This window comes from Camelus dromedarius, chromosome 19 (genome assembly GCF_036321535.1).
Source record: "Camelus dromedarius isolate mCamDro1 chromosome 19, mCamDro1.pat, whole genome shotgun sequence".
Classification (NCBI taxonomy): domain Eukaryota; kingdom Metazoa; phylum Chordata; class Mammalia; order Artiodactyla; family Camelidae; genus Camelus; species Camelus dromedarius.
Genome location: NC_087454.1, coordinates 2,799,728 through 2,817,592, shown reverse-complemented (window position 1 = coordinate 2,817,592; position 17,865 = coordinate 2,799,728). Strand labels below are relative to the sequence as shown.

The 17,865-nt window shown below is 48.7% G+C and overlaps 1 protein-coding gene across 2 annotated transcripts; it reads left to right on the top strand.

Moving 5' to 3' along the window:
• The first annotated feature begins 797 nt into the window (after positions 1-797).
• RPP40 (ribonuclease P/MRP subunit p40) lies at positions 798-9,464 on the top strand. Of its 2 annotated transcripts, none has more exons than XM_031435255.2 (8): positions 798-952; positions 2,406-2,550; positions 3,686-3,754; positions 4,507-4,602; positions 5,303-5,428; positions 7,090-7,288; positions 7,404-7,538; positions 8,834-9,464. In XM_031435255.2, the coding sequence occupies exons 1-8, from the start codon at positions 830-832 to the stop codon at positions 9,030-9,032; spliced, it is 1,092 nt and encodes a 363-aa protein (XP_031291115.1). In that variant the 5' UTR covers positions 798-829; the 3' UTR covers positions 9,033-9,464. The 2 variants fall into 2 exon arrangements, with proteins under 2 accessions (XP_031291115.1, XP_031291117.1); XM_031435257.2 differs by lacking the exon at positions 798-952 and adding an exon at positions 1,318-1,579.
• Positions 9,465-17,865: the final 8,401 nt, after the last annotated feature.

Below are 17,865 nucleotides of genomic sequence, written 5' to 3'. Positions count from 1 at the left end.
GAATGCGATAGTTATAAGTTACATCTAGGAGCCAAATTGTGATTGGTAGTTTTTCGGTTGACTTGCCTTTCCTCAGAATTTTTCCTATTTAAAATATGAAAAATAGGTTTTCCTTAGAGTATTCTCAGAGATAATCTAAGATTTCAGGGACAGATTGCTTATTAATGGGAGAGGACTTTCCAGTCTTAGTTTTGGATTTGTAAATACTTACCTTCTAAATTACTTAACTTCTCTTCTTCCAAATATCATAGTGAAATTGGTGCTCCAGAGAGTTGCACCACAAACATTCTGTTTTGCATCCCCTCTGCATAGCACTGGGGCTGTGCGTGCTCGTTTGAGAAGGGTGTACTAGTATAGTACTTGGAGTTGGTAAGAAAAATCAAATGGAAAATTAATTAGCACTATAACCTCCCATAGCAACAAATCATTAAAAGCGGTTCCAAAGGATATTTAAAAAGAGACCTTAAAAGTGGTTCTAAAAGAGTCCTAAGGAGTCTTACTGTAGGGCGAAAAGCAAAAATTGTGCATTTCCTTCCGACACAAACTTCTTTAACATTTTGGGATGAGCAACCCGGGCCCTAGAGGAAAGATTCAGGTAGGAGAGTTCACTCCAGGCAGCACACCCTCCAGGCACCCATTAGCGAGCCTGCACCGGTTCCGAAGACGTCTTGGCCCGCCCCCGCCCCCGCCCCCACCCCCACCCCCACCCCCACCCCCACCCCCACCCCGGGCTGCCACAACACGTGCGGCCTGCTGACATTGCGCATGCCCGCGGGGCGGGGAAGGGGCGGGGCGAGCCGAGCCCCGGCAGCGCCTGCGCGGGGAGAGCATGGCCACGCTGCGCAGGCTGCGGGAGGTGCCCAGGCACTTGCTGGTGTGCGAGAAGTCCAACTTCGGCCACGACAAGTCGCGCCACCGGCATCTCGTGGAGACGCACTATCACAATTACAGGGTGAGTCCCGCCCTGGGCTCGAGGACTACGCTCCATCCCGCGTGCGGAAGAGGCTCAGGGAAAGCCGCGCTCAGCTCCTCGGGAGCGCGCGGGCGGCGGGGCCCTCGCCAGGCATGCTGGGAGCTGTAGTCTCTCAGCCGCTCTGGGCTGGTAGCCCGCGGCACTGCGGGACTACAACTCCCAGGGTGCGCTGGCGCGGGGCGGAGTCCTGCTGTCAGAGGGAGGGCTGGGAGGCGTGCGCCTGGCCGCTTTCTCCCGCCGGGCCCGCCCCGCCCCGCCCCGCCCCAGGTGGGGAGCCGCCCGGGAGGGGCGATGGGGAGGTGTGAGGCGAGGCCCTGCGCGCCCGCCCGCCGGTCTTTCCTGAGCGGCGTACCCAGCCGGCCCAGGAGGCCTCTTGCTCTTCTGAAGCGCTCTCGGGCTCTGGTTTGAAATCTGAGGAACTTCCCTCCTTGCTTGTTCCGTCTGCGTTGTCCAGTCGGAGTCACCACTTCGCAGCGTCTGGCGGAAATTCGCCAGGTGGCCCTGGCCGCAGGCACAACGTTAGAGCAACATTCGCTGTTGCTTCGTGAAAATGTCACCCTCACGGGGCGCCTTTTTCGCGGGCGTGGCGGTTGCAGCGTCAGTGAGGTTAGTTACCGGTTTCTCCAGGATCTGCTGAGGGTAGAAGAGAACATCCCCAATTTCCAGGCAGGTGTCTGGTGGGCCGGTTTCACTCACCCATGGAAGTCGAGAGAGCTTCAGAAAAAACCTTAAAATGAAAATGATTTAAGCCTTTTACAGTTTAAACGGATCAGCCTAACCTCAGCTCAGGCCGGACTGGCCAGTTTTCTCAGACACAAGTGGAACAGGCTGGTGTTCCTGCTTTGGGAGAATGGATTTTCAAGGTGGGGAGCACTTGGGCGACATTTGAAACCTGTCACCTTTAATATCTCTGCTTTGGATGGAAAGCGCATCACAGAGAGCAGTCAGGGATGTGTGCCTTATCTCCCCCGGTCTGATCTGTAGTTTTTCTATCTGCAAAGTGGAATCCTCCAGCAGACTTCTGCGTCCATGTAACCTCTTAATTGGTTCCTCTAAATTCCTTACACCCTAAGGGACCAGCATGATACCAGGATAAACAGATCTAGGGATATTCAGTTGCGCTGTATTTCTCTAAAAGTTAATTGAAGTAGTAAAAGGAATAGGACAGAAAACACATTGCTCATTTGCAAAAGATAAAATGCAAGTGCTTTCCGTTAAAATTGTTTTGCTCATTCAGCTTTACACTTGAATTCAGAAATGAAAAGCTTGAATTGTCAAATTTCTCTTTTCCTGAGTTTGGTAAGTAAATTTAAGAGTCCTCTTGAAACCCGTGGAGGAACAGTCAGCAGCCTTCATGATGTTGCATCATCCCTGAAAGCCTGGGGTTGATCTACATGAAAGTAAGGCTTGTTTGTATTACACGTTCCAATAGGTTTCACTTCTGATTCCTGAATGTGGGATACTATCAAAAGAACTGAAAGAAGTGGTCATGAAAACTGGACCCTATTACTTTGTGAAGGATTTACCTCTCCATGAGTTAATCACTCACGAATTCATCAATACTTTCGTAAAGAAAGGTAAGAAAACCCGCGTCATGTCTGTGAACGCGGTGAGATGAGGAGGCAGAGGTCGCTCACATCCCTATACTAGGGTTCTTCCCCGGGTTTGAAGAGGGCTTGTGGAGATAGTCTGTGTGCTCAAGTCATGTGTCACTCCCTCCGTCCCTCCGTCCCTCGTCCTACTCTCTGTGCCCACATTGGGTGGTGGTTTCTAGTTACACTTGCACAGGCGTTGCGTGGGGCTGTTGTGCCGTGAGGGTTAACGGGGGGGGGGGGTAGCCCTTGGATCGCTGTGTTCAGGTGCACTGCCATCAGGGATGTGGCTGCAGACACCTCTGTGCTCCCCGCAGCCCCCATGGCAGACTGAAGGTCGGTGCCCTGATGCGGCCGCCGCAGCTGTCCATGGAGCCAGGTGCTGACTGTCGTTCGGCGTCTTCCCTTAGACTTGAGGCTCCCGCCCTCCTCCGCCCACCCCATTCACATGGGTTGATTGTTCCAGTTGCTTCCTGGGAGCCACTTGTATGCAATGATTTCAGAGTGTCTTTGGGGATTCCACCCTCACTACATAAGTCACTGCACAAGAGCCACTTACATCTTGCCTTTGACATTACTCCTTTTGTCTATTTTGAAGTTTGATGTTTTGTTAACGGTGTGGATGCTGGCACTTTCACATAGCTTACCTGATTTAACCTTTGCAACAAAACTATGAAATAAGCCCTCGATCCCCACTTCACAGTTGGGGAAATTGTAGGAGGAAATTGAGGCTCAGAGAAATTGCACGGCTTTTTTGACTTCACACAAGTTCTTGGCACATTTTGAATCTTAACCTGGAATTCTGCCTCTCATGTGTGTACACTTAACCTAGTCTTCCACTTTGGGATCTCGGCCGGCCTCCCCGAAGGCACACGCTCCATCCTGAGTCCATTTTCTGCTGGACAGTAGTCGGCTTGCACAACAGGCCCTGGGCGGGGCCAGGAACTGGCTGTGCTCAGCCTCCCGTGTCCTCCAGCTGAGCCTGCACAGGTTTTGGGGTTGCTGAGTGAGCGGGAGCAGTGACCTCGGAGATTTATCATGTGAAAATAATCCACTGACTTTCTGCAGGTGTGATTTTTTTTTTCTTGTCTTCACTTCTCTGGGCTTCTTCCTCTTACAGGTTCATGCTACGCGCTGACGTACAACACAAATATCGATGAGGATAATACGGTCGCACTGCTGCCAAATGGTAACCACGTGCTTTTTTTCTTTAAGTATAAAGGAAATACATACTGTAAAAAAGGAAACGTCGAATTATACAGATGTATATAAAGTGAAAGTCTCCCCTTTCATCCCCGTCTCTCCAGACTCCCTGCCGTTCTTAGAAGGAACTGTTGTGAGCAGGCAGGTGTTTATTCTTCTAAACATTTTCTGTGAGTTTATAAACACACATACAGGTTCTTTTTTTTATAAAACATATATTCCATTTTTTCTCAATTGGCTTTTTTCCCAAGCTAAGTATTATAGACATCTTTCCACCTCAGTTCCTATAGTTCTAACTTACTGTTTTTAATGTCTTGAAAACATTTTGAAGAAGAGGTGTACCATGGGGGTGGGTATAGCTCGGTGGTAGAGCGTGTGCTTAGCATGCATGAGGTCCTGGGTTCAATCCCCAGTACCTCCATTTAAATAAATAAATAAAAACCTAATTACATCCCCTTCAAAAAAAAAACAAGAGTACCATAATTTTATTCCTTCTTTAGTAGAAATTTAGATGATTTCTAGTTTCACTATAATAAATAATCTTTGTATGTATAATATATAAATAATACCCTTGTATTAGAAATACGATGTATGTCATCTGATTGACACCCTTGTGTTGTAAATCAGGTCCCTGTATGCACTGATACTTAACTGCTCAATTTGCCTTGCTTTCTCTTAGTCTGAGAACATTTAACATTTTTAACATCTCTTTTATGGGAATTATGATTTGATTTGTAGGGAAGCTAATTTTATCACTGGATAAAGACACTTATGAAGAAACTGGACTTCAGGGCCGTCCATCCCAGTATTCCGGCAGGAAAGTCATGAAATTTAGTAAGTGTTACACTCGCTCTGTCAGTTTCTAACAAGGCAGTGGTCTTTGTAGCAATTTAAATGTAAATGTTTGAATCGCCTCTGTTCTCTTTGTTCCGAAAAAGGATGGCTTTTTCTTGCCTTTAAAACTTCTGATTCCAGGGCCCCTTGGCCCGGAACGAGGATGAGATACTGCTGTTGCTCCTGTCTGTCTGCGGCTGTCGGCTGCGTCTCACAAAGATCACAGACTTGGTTGTGGTCCGATAGATACATAGGTTTTGGGTCCAGATTTCAAAGTGATGAACCCAACTTATTCTTAATAAGGAGTTTCCTTTAATTTTCCCAAGCTCTGTGATGGTAGACGTTCAGCCGCGAGTGAAGAGCTGCAGTTCTGCTCGTAATACCCGGCTTGGACATCGGTGGTTCAGGCCGCCTCCTCCACAGGCGGGGTAAGAGGTGACCTTCCAGGGCCTCTGCCCTTGGTCTCGACTAGGAAGAGTGTGGGCTGAAAAGGTCTGTTGTGATTAGCTCTTGGTGCCACAAATGCCCATGAAAGGCAGAGTTTTGATTTGGTGAACCAAAGGGAGGCAAGAAGGACAAAATAACTTTCTTTAATCCATAAAGCTTCTGAAACTTCAGATGTTTTTAACCCATTACGTTTTGCACAGTGCAAGCTCTTTACATGCTAATAAACTGTTTATCCCTCTTTCCATTTTTTAAGTTGTTTCCATTGACTTGATGGATTTAGCCTCTAACCTGGACTCTAAGAAATATGGAAGAGTATCTTGGTCCTTCAAAGAAAAGAAGCCATTGAAATTTGATTTCCTTTTGGCTTGGCATCAAACAGGTAATGCTACAGTGATTTTGAAATCTCAGTGTTAAGTGAAGGGGAGTCATGGAGGGTGGAAGGGCGATCCATCCCAGCAGTCAGGGAATATCGTGTACCTGGATGGATACAGGTACCCCCCGCTTGTCAAAAGTTCTCTTAATGCTACTTTACTTTTACAAAAAGAGAGGGAAGTGAAGATAGTGTTCAGCGTGAGTTTTGCAGCGAGGTGTTACAGAGGCAGTGCACGCCCCAGCAGTGAGAGGCACCGCTAAGCTGCCTCCCCCAGGACCACCCCCAGCATCTCAGCCTCTAGCTGGCAGAGCTTTGATCTGTGTCCGTGAGCATCTGTGCTTGACCTCGATTTGCTTTGCGCGTCTGTCAGCAAGATGCGTCCTAAGGTAATCGCTTCTTAGCTTTCGCCATTTCAACTTAACGAGGGGCTTCGTAGGAACGCTTTGCTTTCGGATGGCGGGAGCGACCTGCAAACATTATTAAGGAAGCTGCTGTGGCCCCTCTGACACCCCAAGAGCGCGGCCAGGATCAGCAAGGTGTGCAGCCGTCCGCCTCCATCTCCTTGGGTTTTATGTCCAGAACTCCCAAGAGTGGTCTCAGAGCAGCTGACCTTCACCTGTTTCTTCCCTTCCTTCCTCCAGCTTACCTCCCACAGCCTTGACTGGACTGTCTTAAAATGACCACCCGTTACAGTGATCCATACAAACTGCTTGTTCATCACTGTAGGGTGATAATCGGGCATGTCATTAAGTGTCAGACTTAATCTGTTGAAACTTTTAATTGATTAGAACGTTTAGTTCCAAGTTTGACATTCGCCGAACATTTTAATCTGCTTGCAAAGGCTGTGTGCCTCACTCCTTTTAGAAGTGTACCTCTGGCCCCAAACAAGGTTATAATGAATCAGATCGTCACAGTTACAGTGGTGTGGTTCTCTTGTTTGGAGAATCGGGAAGCACAGGGGTCCATTTGGGAAATGGTCCCATTTGTCTGCTGCCCCTGGGGAGTTCCTGGTCCCTGGACGCTGCAGGGTTGCTCACGTGAGCCCTGGGTCTGTCACACTTCAGTGCTTCCTCTGTGTGAGGACAGACACGGGCCGACATCTCAGTTGCACGAAGTCTTTGTTGAGGACCTCCTATGCGTTGGGTTCTGGAGAGCTCCATGTTCCTAAGACTTCTTAGGAATTTAAGGGCTCGTCAAGACCTGTGAAAGGTCCAAGGCTGTTAGAAAATCCTTCAGGATACACTGGATCTCGCTCAGTTTTAAAAACAAGCCTGACTGAGATTCTGTCTTTCCATTCCTCTTCTGTTTCCTTTTTAGAGCATGTGCAGATACGGTCCTTTCTCTGTAGTGGTCCCTAATTTTATTTAAACATAGATAATGCTTTGGGTTTTATTAAATCAAAAGTTTCTTAGAGCAAATGATGAAACAAGTATGGGTCAGATCTGAACGTATGATGAGTTTCTGAGAGACGTAACAGAAGATCGGAATGTTTACAGAACTTGGCGCAGGGCACAGAAGCCAACGTCAATGATTTTGACTTGATTTGAATAAGGTTTCGTACAACTCCCTTTGGTCTCACCGCGTCCTGCCTGCTGCCCGGAGCTCTGCAGTGGGAAGGGGTGGATTCATCTGCACGCCTCAGGTGGCCTTATTTGGTGTGTCTCCAGGTGCAGAAGAATCGGTGATGATGTCACACTTTTCCGATTACGGAATTCAGGAGCGTCAGCCTGACGTGGTGCTGGGCATGGTGGCGGAGCTGCGGTGCCCGGTGCTGCGGAGCGGCCAGCTCGGGGGCGAGCCTGGGGCGGCGTGCGGCGCCCGGGAGCTCCTGGACTGGCTGGGCGCCGTCTTCAGCCACACCGAGCTGTGCGTATGCGGGCTGGGGGTCTCGGGCTGGCCTCCGGTTTTCACAGGGGCTTGCTACTTGGAAGTGATCGTGTGCTAGATAGAAGGATGTTTTCTTTTTATTTTTCTGTTACAGAAATAATGAGCCAAATAATTTCATATCCACCTACTGCTGTCCCCAGCCAAGCACAGTGGTGGCAAAAGCCTACCTGTGCACCATCACGGGCTTCATACTTCCGGAGAAGATACACCTCCTGTTGGAGCAGCTGCGGTGAGAGCGCTCTCTGCCTTTCACGTCCTGCTCTGATGTGTTAGGGGCAGCGCTCATGGTCCGCATTCCAGGGTCCTCTCACGCTGTGTCCCCTTCCTTGCTTGGGCTCGTGTTCAGTTAACATGACCATCTTAAGTGACATAATTATCCTTGGTGATACTGTCACATACTTGTCCTTATGAAAAGACAGAGTGGGGGAGGGATAAATTAGGAGTTTGGGATTAACAGGCACACATCACTACATATAAAACAGATGAACAGCAAGGACCTACTGTACAGCACAGGGAACTGTATTCAGTAACTTGTAATAACCTATAATGAAAAAGAGTATATATATATATTTGTATGTGTGTCTATGTATAACTGAATCACTGTGCTGTACACCTGAAACTAACACAACACTGCAAATCAGCTGCACTGAAAGGGAAAAAAAAGACAAAGAGCAGAGCTTAACTGCGTCTTCGGAACAAATGGCTCACTTTTCTTGTTCTGCTCCCCAAGAGCGTTGTGGTGCCGTTGAAGTGATAATATCGCCTCAGAAACGAGCGATGCTCTGCGGAGCACAGGCTAATCGGTTGTAAATATTGGAGCCCCGCAGAACACTTCATTCTGACATGGGTGGGGAAGAGTTGACCGACTCAGTCCAGATGAGCTCTGAGATCTGTTCCAGCTCTGACGTCCACTGGGTATTGGTGCCGGGCCGAGGATGCTGACAGGCAGTGTTGGGCTGTTCACTCTGGGAGGTCCTGGGTCAGTGGCAGGAGACTCGAGTCCCACGCTGACAGGACTGTCAAGGGAGCACAGTGCCTACTCCGTCTTCACTTTGAAAGTGAAGATTTAAGGGTGCAGGGTTTTCCTTTTTAAACCCAACATCATTAGCTTAGTACTTTGATTTTCCTCAATAAGAAGATTGAAGTTTTAAAGATTCACTCAGTTAAAAGAAATGAATTGGACAAATTATTCTGCAGTGTTCAGTTTACAGAGACCCCAGAAGCAGCCCTGCCCCAGGGAGGGGGACGATGCTCATACACTTTTGTTCTTTCAGTCTTACATGGTCTTCCACAGTAAGGGTGGGAACAGCTAAAGTTTTCCTGTGCGTGTATACTGGTGAACCTTTACTGACTTCCCAGTATAGCACCAGGGATTTAATTTGCATCTCCTAATTCTTAGAAATAAAACTAAGGCCTAAGCTTCATGGGAACATCAGAAATACCTCTCATCCTGAATAAGTAAAGAAAGAAATGTGACCGTTCCTAGCTCTCCCGTGTTGGTTAAGAGTTACCTTTCTTTTCCAGTCACTACTTTGACGAACCAAAGCTGGCCTCGTGGGTGACCTTGTCGGTTCAAGGCTTCGCAGACAGCCCTGTTTCCTGGAGAGAAAACGAGCACAGTTTTGGAAAAGGAGGAGAGCATTTATACAACTTTGTGATTTTTAGTAATCAGGACTACTGGCTTCAGATGGCTGTCGGGGCAGATGATGACTGCCCCCCGTGACACACGCAGGACAGGTGATGACTGTCTGCTGTGATACGTGCAGGACACGTGATGACTGTCCGCCGTGACACGCGCAGGATTAAAGTCACATTTGTTTATGTTTATGCCAGTTTTCAGACTTCTCGTCAGTAGAAGGACTGTGTTCACTGCAACCTGGATGGTGATGACATTTCTTAGATCAGCATCCGTTGGCATCTGCTCTGGCCTCGGGCCCATCCTGTGACTGCACCTGGGCCCGCCGTCCAGTGGAAGCTCATAGTTGATTCCTCCTTGTCAGTATGAGCCCGGGGAGGGAGTCACTGTGTGGTGCCCTGGGCCGGGATGGCCGGGGACCAGGGGTTGTGGGACCACTGGTAAGATGTGTGCTGTGACTCAGGCACATGATTACAACCTTTCACACAATAGTAGAAAGAAGTCCTCACATCATACTTACCAGAGCCAGTTCCTGCGGTTGGTGCTGTTTAATCCTCACGTCAGTCCTGGGAGGGAACAGGCGGGGAGCCTACATGAGCCCCCAAGGTCACGCTGCTTATGGGTCTGAGACTGGATCCCGGCCAGCTGGCTCCTGAGTGTGTGTGCTCACCGGCTGCTCCTGGGTCACCAGGGGCTTCTGGATACTGTATGTTGTTAAGGAACAAGTTGAATACTTTTTTTGCCAGCAGCATGGCTGATAAGGACCAGGTGAAAAACAGCTAAAACTTCTGGAATACCTATCAAGAACCTTTTTTTTTTTTTTTTTTAATGTCTCAGTGAACCATAATAATTCTGAGCAGCTTAAATAAATTTTTATTTGGCAACATGGGACTGAATTAGAAATCAGTAACAAAGACCCTTGAAAATCCCCAAACATTTGGAAATATAATTCACAAGTCAAAGAGCAAGTCTCAAGAGAAATTAGAAAGTAATTTGAAATGAATGGAAAAAAAAAAACCAAACCTGGGATATGTGAGTTGCTGCCAAAGCAGTACTTTGAGGGAAAGTGAAGCTTTAAAGATCTGTATTAGAAAGGAAGAAAGGGCTCAAATTGGTCACCTGTTTCCGCTTGAAGAAACTAGAAAAACGAGCAAATTAAATTTGAAGCAGGCAGAAGAAAAGGAATAATAAAGGTCAGAGTGGCAATCAGTGAAACAAAAAACAAAAACAGAAAAAGTAATCCAAAAGTTTGTCCTTTGGGAAAAATCAATAAAATTGATAAATCTCCAGCCAGATTGGTGAGGGAAGAAGATGGATCACCAGTGTAAGGAATAAGAGGTACCATCACTAAAGATCCTACACGTACTAAAACAATAGGGAATGTTAGGAACACATTTATGCCAATAAATTCAAGAACAGAGATAAGTTCCTTGAAATACACAAGTACCAGAGCTCACTCAAGAAGAAGCGGGTAAAGCCTTCCTACGATCCAGATGGCTTCAGTGGTGAGTTTTACCAAACTGAGGAAATACTGCCAATTCTACGCAAATTCACCCAGAAACTCAGGAGGGAATACTTCCCCACTCATTCTAGGGGGTCAGCGTTAACCCCAGTACCGAAATTACCCAGGTGTCTTAGCCAGACATTATGAGAAAACGACAAAACAATATTTCTCATGAACTCAGGTGCAAAAATTCTAAGCAAAAATTTAGTCAGTTGAAACCTATGGTATAATAAACAGGTAACATATGGTCTGGGGTCTATCCTGGGGGTGCAGGGTGGAGTTAGCATTCACACAGGCATTTCAGTTAACACTGGAAATGCATTTGACAAAGTCCACCATCTATTTCTGATAAAAACCCAGGCAAACTAGGAATAAAGGGAACTTACTCAGCCTGATTAAACGGTATCTGCAAAACCCTGCCGCTGACATCAGACTTAGTTGTGGAAGGCTGACTACGTTCCCCCTGACGTCAGGAGCACAGGGATGTCTGTTCATTGTCCTTGCAATTCTAGACTGTGCGATCAGGCAGGGAATCAAGAACATCCCAAATGGAGAAAAATAAATTGTCTTTTTTTTTTTTTCCCATAGATGACGTGATCATCTATGTAGGAAATTCAATGGAACCTACAAACAAGATGTTAGAACTAAAAAGTGAGTTTTTCGAGATTGCAGGATATAAAACAATGCAGAAAATCAACTGTACTTCTATATGCTAGCCATGAACAATTAGAAATTGAAATAAAAATCAGTGTTTACAACAGCATCAAAATATAGTTGGGAATAAATGGCAAAAAATGTGAAAGACCTGTACACTGAAAACTATTAAAGAAGACCTAAATAGACAGGGATATTGTTCATGGTCAGGAGACTCAGTGTTGTTAAGCTGTCATTCCAAAGTACAGGTTTGCTGTGCATTCAGTGTAATCCCAGTAGCTGTTTTCTGTATGTGTGCACGTAAGCTGATTCTCAAGTGTTTGTGGACGTGCAGAGGGCCTGGGGTAGGCTCCTGGGCTGCTGCAGAACTTGACGAGAGAGCACCAAAAGCCACCAGCTGCTCCGTTCTTTGTCCCTGGACGTGGTGTCCACCCAGCCCCAGCAGGACGTCAGGAGGTGTTTTTCAGAATGTCCTCCTTATGAGGGGAGGGTGCAGCTCAGTGGTGGAGTGCCTGCTTAGCATGCACGAGGTCCTGGGTTCAATCCCCAGTACCTTCATTTAAACCAACCAACCAACCTAATTACCTGCCCCTCAAAAAAAAAAAAACAAAAAACAAAAAACCAAGTAAGTAAGATAAAATAGTTGGACCAAAAAAAAGAAAGTCCTCCTTGTGATCTGTCTGTAAAGGGGCCTGACGGCTGAGAGGAAGTGTTTGTAATGAGAAACTTAGTTAGGAGGTGCCGGTTGAAGTTGGGAGTCAGATTTATTGCTGTTCATTCTTTGGCATAATCCAGGGTTGACTAGTTTTTTCAAATTACAGCTGCTGGTTAATACTATGTTCAACTATGTTCCATGTAAAATTAAAATAAAAATCTGGTCTACAGGAGGAATTTTAAAAGACTGAGTCGAGGAATTTATATGAATAGGAAATTAGACTTTAAGGAACGATTGTCAGGAGGTTCCTGGAAAACGAGAAAGACCTACCTTAGATTACCAAGGCAGTTTTCTTAAGTTAGAAGCAGGGGAAATGGTAACACGGCCAAAACGGCTGTGCCAGAAGCATCTCTTTTAAGGAGCTGAGATTGTGCTCAGACCCTTTCAGTGTAGTTTGCTGGGACTTGGGGGCCGGAAGGACCACTGCAGGCATGTTCTTCAGAATCTAGAGTAGGAGAAAGTGTTACCCTTTGGGTGCAAAGTTACTGCTATATTCATCTTAATAAATCAAACTAGATTAGTTAGCAGGAAGCCAAGTGTGACACCCATTTCAGAAGAAATGACCAGACATGAAAGATTATTATTTTTCTCTCTCATAATTGAACTATTTGCCTCGTTTTCCTGTTTCCCAAGGTTGGGGTTTTCTTCCTCCTGGCATGTTGCCTCTAAACCCATGTGCCAATTTGGAGGAGATGGGGGTAATTAGGTTTGTTTATTTTTAGTGGAGGTACTGGGGACTGAACCCAGGACCTAGTGTGTGCTAAGCACACGCTCTACCACTGAGCTGTTCCCTCCCCCTTCCACCTGCCATTTTCACTACAAAGCTCCCTGGATCCTCCAGAGAGACAGAACCAATCGAAGATAGATATACATATGTGTGTATAAGATGCATATATGGGTATATATTCATGTATAGTATTTATTGTATAATGTATAAATATGTATATTATATACAATGAATATATTTATTTTATACATATAATAAATATATCCATCATATATATTATAAATACAGATCTTCTTGACTTATGATGGGTTACAGCCTGATAAACCCCTTATAATTTGAAAATATTTCAAGTTGAAAATGCATTTAATAACACCTGCCAAACATAGCTTGGCCTAGCCCACCTTAAACGTGCTTAGGACACTTATAAGCCTACAGTTGGGCAAAATCATCTAATACAAAGCCTATTTTATAATTAAGTGTTGAGAATCTTGGGTAACTTACTGACTCTTGTACTGAAATTGGGAAACAGGATGGCCAGCTGGGTCCAGAACGGCTGTCAGAGTGTCAGCTGTTCACCTGGTGGCGGCCTGTCTGAGGGGGACCGCCCAGCGCCGCAGGGTGGTGGTACCCTACTGCACGTCACTCACTAGCCCTGGAAAAGATCAAAATTCAAAGTACGGTTTCTACCAAATGTGCACCGCTTCCACGCCACTGTGAAGTTGAAAATCCTAAGTCAGACCATCAGGGGGACCATCTTCCCTTACCATGACGAAGAGGCTTATGAAATTACGGAGGCTGAGAAGTGCTGCGAAATCTTCCGCCTAGAAGCTGTAGACCCAGGAGAGCCGGTGGCGTTCCACCCAAGGTTCCCGCGGCCCAGGAGACCCGATGGTGTCAGTCCCATCCGAGGTCCCAGCTCCACGGCCAGGCGGCGAGTGTGACTTGTTCCTTTCTCAGCCTTTCTGTTCTGCTCGGGCCCTCGAGGGCCGGATGAGCCCACCCACACTGACGAGGGCTGATCTCATCTAGAAACTGCCTCCCAGACTCTCCCCGAAATATTAGTGAGTCAAGTGTCTGGATCCCCTGTGGTCCAGCCTAGCTGGCACGTAAAATTGGCCGTCACTCTCCCTCATGAGTCTGCTGTAATGTCAACAGCTCCTGCTTTAACTCACCGGTGGGGCCGTGAGAACAGAGCAAACTGATGACAGGCCTCCTTCAGAGGAAAAGACGTGTCGGGGGCTGGGTCTGCCCTAACCTCCCTAGCGGTCGGCTCGAGCTGATGTGGTAACGGTTACAGCCCACGGGCTGGATGAGGGTCCTGAGGGGAGGGAGGCTGGGGTCGGCCAGGACCTTCCCCTGGGAGGAAAGCCTGCTGGGAACATCCAGGTGTTGGAGTTTGAGAATGAAGAATGTCACCTACCATGTCAGCGAGCGGAGGATGCTGCGGGCCTCAGCCCTCAGCCACTGCCACGCCCCGTGGTGAGCCCCGAGGGAGCTCAGGATGGAGACCAGCCCTCAGCTACCCCGGCGACCCCAGCGGTGCCCCAAGTGGTGCCCCCGTGGGGACTCAGGACTGGAAAGGACAGGACGCTGGCTCTAGATGGCTCCGGTGCCCATCAAAGGAAGGATTCAGTGAGCCCAGACTCTTCCGTCTCCCCGTGTGTAATAAAGTGCTGAATTCACTAATGTGAGATGTCTGGACTTCTTTAATTAACAGTGCTCTTTTGATGTTCTGACTCTGGTTTTTTTATTGCAAAAGTCCTGGCTCCTCCCCTACCTCTTTGGAGCAGTCCCGCAGAGCTGTCAGAGAGGGTTAACCCCCGGGCTTGAGTCCTCAGAAAGTCCGCCAAATAAAACATACTTCTCAACTTTTACGTTGTGCAGGGTTTTTTTTCAATAAACAAGCTGCTCTCTCCCTCACCTGCTGGGCCCCCACTGGCCAGTTCGGGCAGCCACTGCCCGTCAGGCCAGCAGCTCTCGTTGGGAAGAACTCCATACGCGCCTTTTTTCTCTAACGGTGAGAGGAAACGTTTCTCAGGAGGAGGCCTTACTGCGTAGAAACAACCATTTTCATAAACAGAGCCCTGAGCCCCACGTACAGAACAGCAGTCCCTGCGTTGCTTCGGTAGAGCGACTCTCACTGCAGGACGTGGAAGACTTCCGGGACAAGGTGGCTAGACCTGGGTAGGACCGGTTTTTCTTTCCCTTTTTTTAAAAAAGAAAATTATATATTTACTTTTTTAATTGAAGGATAGTTGATTCATAATGTGTTCTGGCATACAGTGTAGTGATACAATTATACATTGCTGGTTTTGTTTTTACTTTTTGGGGGGGGAGGGGAGGTAATTAGGTTTATTTAGTTAGTTATTTATTTTAATGGAGGGGCTGGGGACTGAACCCAGGACCTCGTGGGTGCTAAGCACGTGCTCTGCCCCTGAGCTACACGCTCCCCGCTGGGTCAGTTGCACGTATGCGTTCTTTTCCTTTACAGGTTATCACAAGCCATCGAGCGTAGCTCCCTGCTCTACAGCAGGACGTTGCTGCTTACCTGATTTCCTCTTGCTGGTTTAACAGCGGCCAGCTGGGTGTCGGGAGCTGTGCGAATCCCGCGCCTTCACCGGAGCGCCGTCAGCAGGGGGGCCTCGGCGAGAGGCTGCCACCCTGTTGGCGTCTGTGAGCTCTCTCTGAGGGAAAAGCTGGCACCGAGAAAGCGTGTATTCCCGCAGGCTTTCTTTGTTTCCCTCAACTAACGAGGTAAGTCGGAGCCTTCCCTGTCGGTTATGGGGCGCTCACACCGGCCTCCCTCAGGTGACGGGCCAGTCTCCAGGCAGCGCGCTGTGTAAGCCTTGGCGGGTCCCTCGCTTCCAGGCCGAACGGCCTGACGGGGCGTCTGCGGGCGAGAGACCCGGCGAAGACCCGGAGAACGCGGGGCGGCCCCCGGCCCCGCAGGCAGAATCGGTCCTGCTGCTGCTCGCCGCCGCCGGGCCTCAGCCTCTTTGCTCCCGCGGGAAAGTCGTGGGCACAAAATGCCGTCTCAGCTTCCCAAACTTGTCTCTGGGCCTCGCCGGGTGAACGCGGCCCCGGTTTCATTTTGAATCCATTCAAAGTTCTCAGAATAAAAGTGCCGGGCAATATATTTGATTCCATCACAATGGCCGTCGTTCCCGAAGCACCACCTGTGTGTTCAGGCGGCCTGAGCGTCCAGGATCCACTCCGTAACGCTGGAAGCAGGTGTCACTCATGTTTTGCAAATAAGGCTAGAGGTAATTTATCTTCCCAAGGCCACGAAGCAGTGAAATCAAAATTACAAATTAAGTTTGGGCAGCTGGAGATTTTAAACAAGCTCCCTTTTATCCATCTTTGAAATTAGGACAAAAAAGGAATTGTTTCAGGTATCCATTGTGAGGTAACATATCACCCCCCAAACCTAGTGGCTTCAAATAACAACAGTGGGTAACTTCTCATGACGCCGCCCGCTGTCCAGGAGGCCTTCCGTTTCCCCTGTCGTGGAGTCGGCTGCAAGACCCAACATGGCGTCACTTTTGCACGGGTCCACATGTGATACCTAAGGATGGAGTTCTGACCAGTGCCTGCAGGGAAGGAGATTTAAGACCAGTGGGTCACCGGCCAGCAGCGCCGAGCACCTGCGGGCATCGCTCCCTTGGTCCCCAGCAACCCCACGAGTAGGGGCAGGAATGGGGCCCGGTTCAGCAAGTCTGTGCATCATGGAGAGTCTCTAGTTTCATTCCCAGGCCCTCTTGCTCACCAGGCAGGGGTGCACCTCGGTGCTGCCTTCCTGATGCGGGGGCGTGGTCCGGGCCCAGGTGCCCGGGCCGGGCTGCGGGAGGAAGCGGCTTCACACTTCTCGACCCACTGTGAGTGAAGTGGGGGCGGGAGGGGAGCCGTCTGAAATACTGAAGATACCTGAGGTGGGTTTATGGCTAAAAATTTATTTCACAAGACGCTGTGGGGTTTTTTTTTTTACCTTTGTTTTAGTTGACATATAGTTGGTTATAATGTTGTGTTAGTCTCTGGTGAACAGCGTAGTGGTTCAGTTATACGTGTCTATTCTTCATACAGTTTTTCATTATAGGTGACTACAAGGTAGTGAATATAGTTCCCTGTGCTCTACGGTAGGACCTTGTTGTTTATCTATTTTATATATAGTGTTAGTCTCTGCAAACCTCGAACTCCCAATGTATACCCAGCCCCCCAACCATGAGTTTGTTTTCTGTGACAAGACGCTGTTTTGGGAGAGGGAGCAGAGTGGCTGCTACCCCGCGGTGGGCGCTGTTACCCCGTGGTGGGCGCTGTTACCCTACTTTGAAGTTCGCAGACTCCTCCTGGAGTTCATTTCGCCCAGGAAACTGAAAAAGGGACGGAAGGGGGTTGACTCGCTCTGCTCATTCCTCCCTGGAAGATAGCAGACAGCAAGCAGCCTCTTGCAATAAACCGTCAGTCCTGTGACTGGCAGCGTAGACCCGGGAGCCAGCAGGCCAGGGGGCTGGCGTCTTCAAAGGTGTGCTTCCTTTCAGCTGCTGGCTGAGCTGAGGGGCCTGCTCCCCGCCTCCCCCAGGGCCTGGCCCGCAGCCTGGGGCCCGCCTCAGGCACTTTCAAGAAGGAAAAAAAAAAATGCACATTTAAAGGAGCATGAATCACAGGACCCTGGCTGGAAGGGCCCTGCCAGAGAGGGAAAACACCCATTTAAATATTTGACTGGCGTCCAAAATCCATTCCATCGAAGGCCTGGCGCTCACAACAGCCTGCTGACCCATCTGAGAAATCACACAGCCGTTTCTGGTGCCTGAGAGGACACCTGGGCTCCCCAGGACCCCAGAGCCAAAGGCGAAGCTGGCTGGGAAGATGAGACATCAGGGTCCCGGTCTGGTCCCAGGGTGACGTTCAGCCAAGTTCAGCTGAAACTGGAGCCGCTTTCCTCCCCCTCACCTCCTCGCCCCCTGCTTTGGGGCCCGAGCTTCCTCCGCAGCCAAATAGGGCCCAGAGGGGGTTGGGGGTGCGGCGCCCGAGAGCAGGGGTGCGGTGGGGTGGGGGTGGTCCAGCCACTTGTCCCCAGGGCTTCCCCTTCACTTTCTAAGGCTCCCTTTGCATCCTTGGGCAGCATATTTCAGTCCTGCTAAAACCCAGGACAGGCCATGAATAATCAGCTGCAGTTTGCAAAGCCATTCCCTTTTGTGACTGCTGTTTTCATTCAGAGTCTTCTGGAATTCCAGGGGCAGCCGCCAGTCGGTTTGTGTTTTTTGTCTTCAGGCTGGAAGGGCACTGGGACCTCTGAGGTGAGGATATCGGGGAGCCGGGTCTG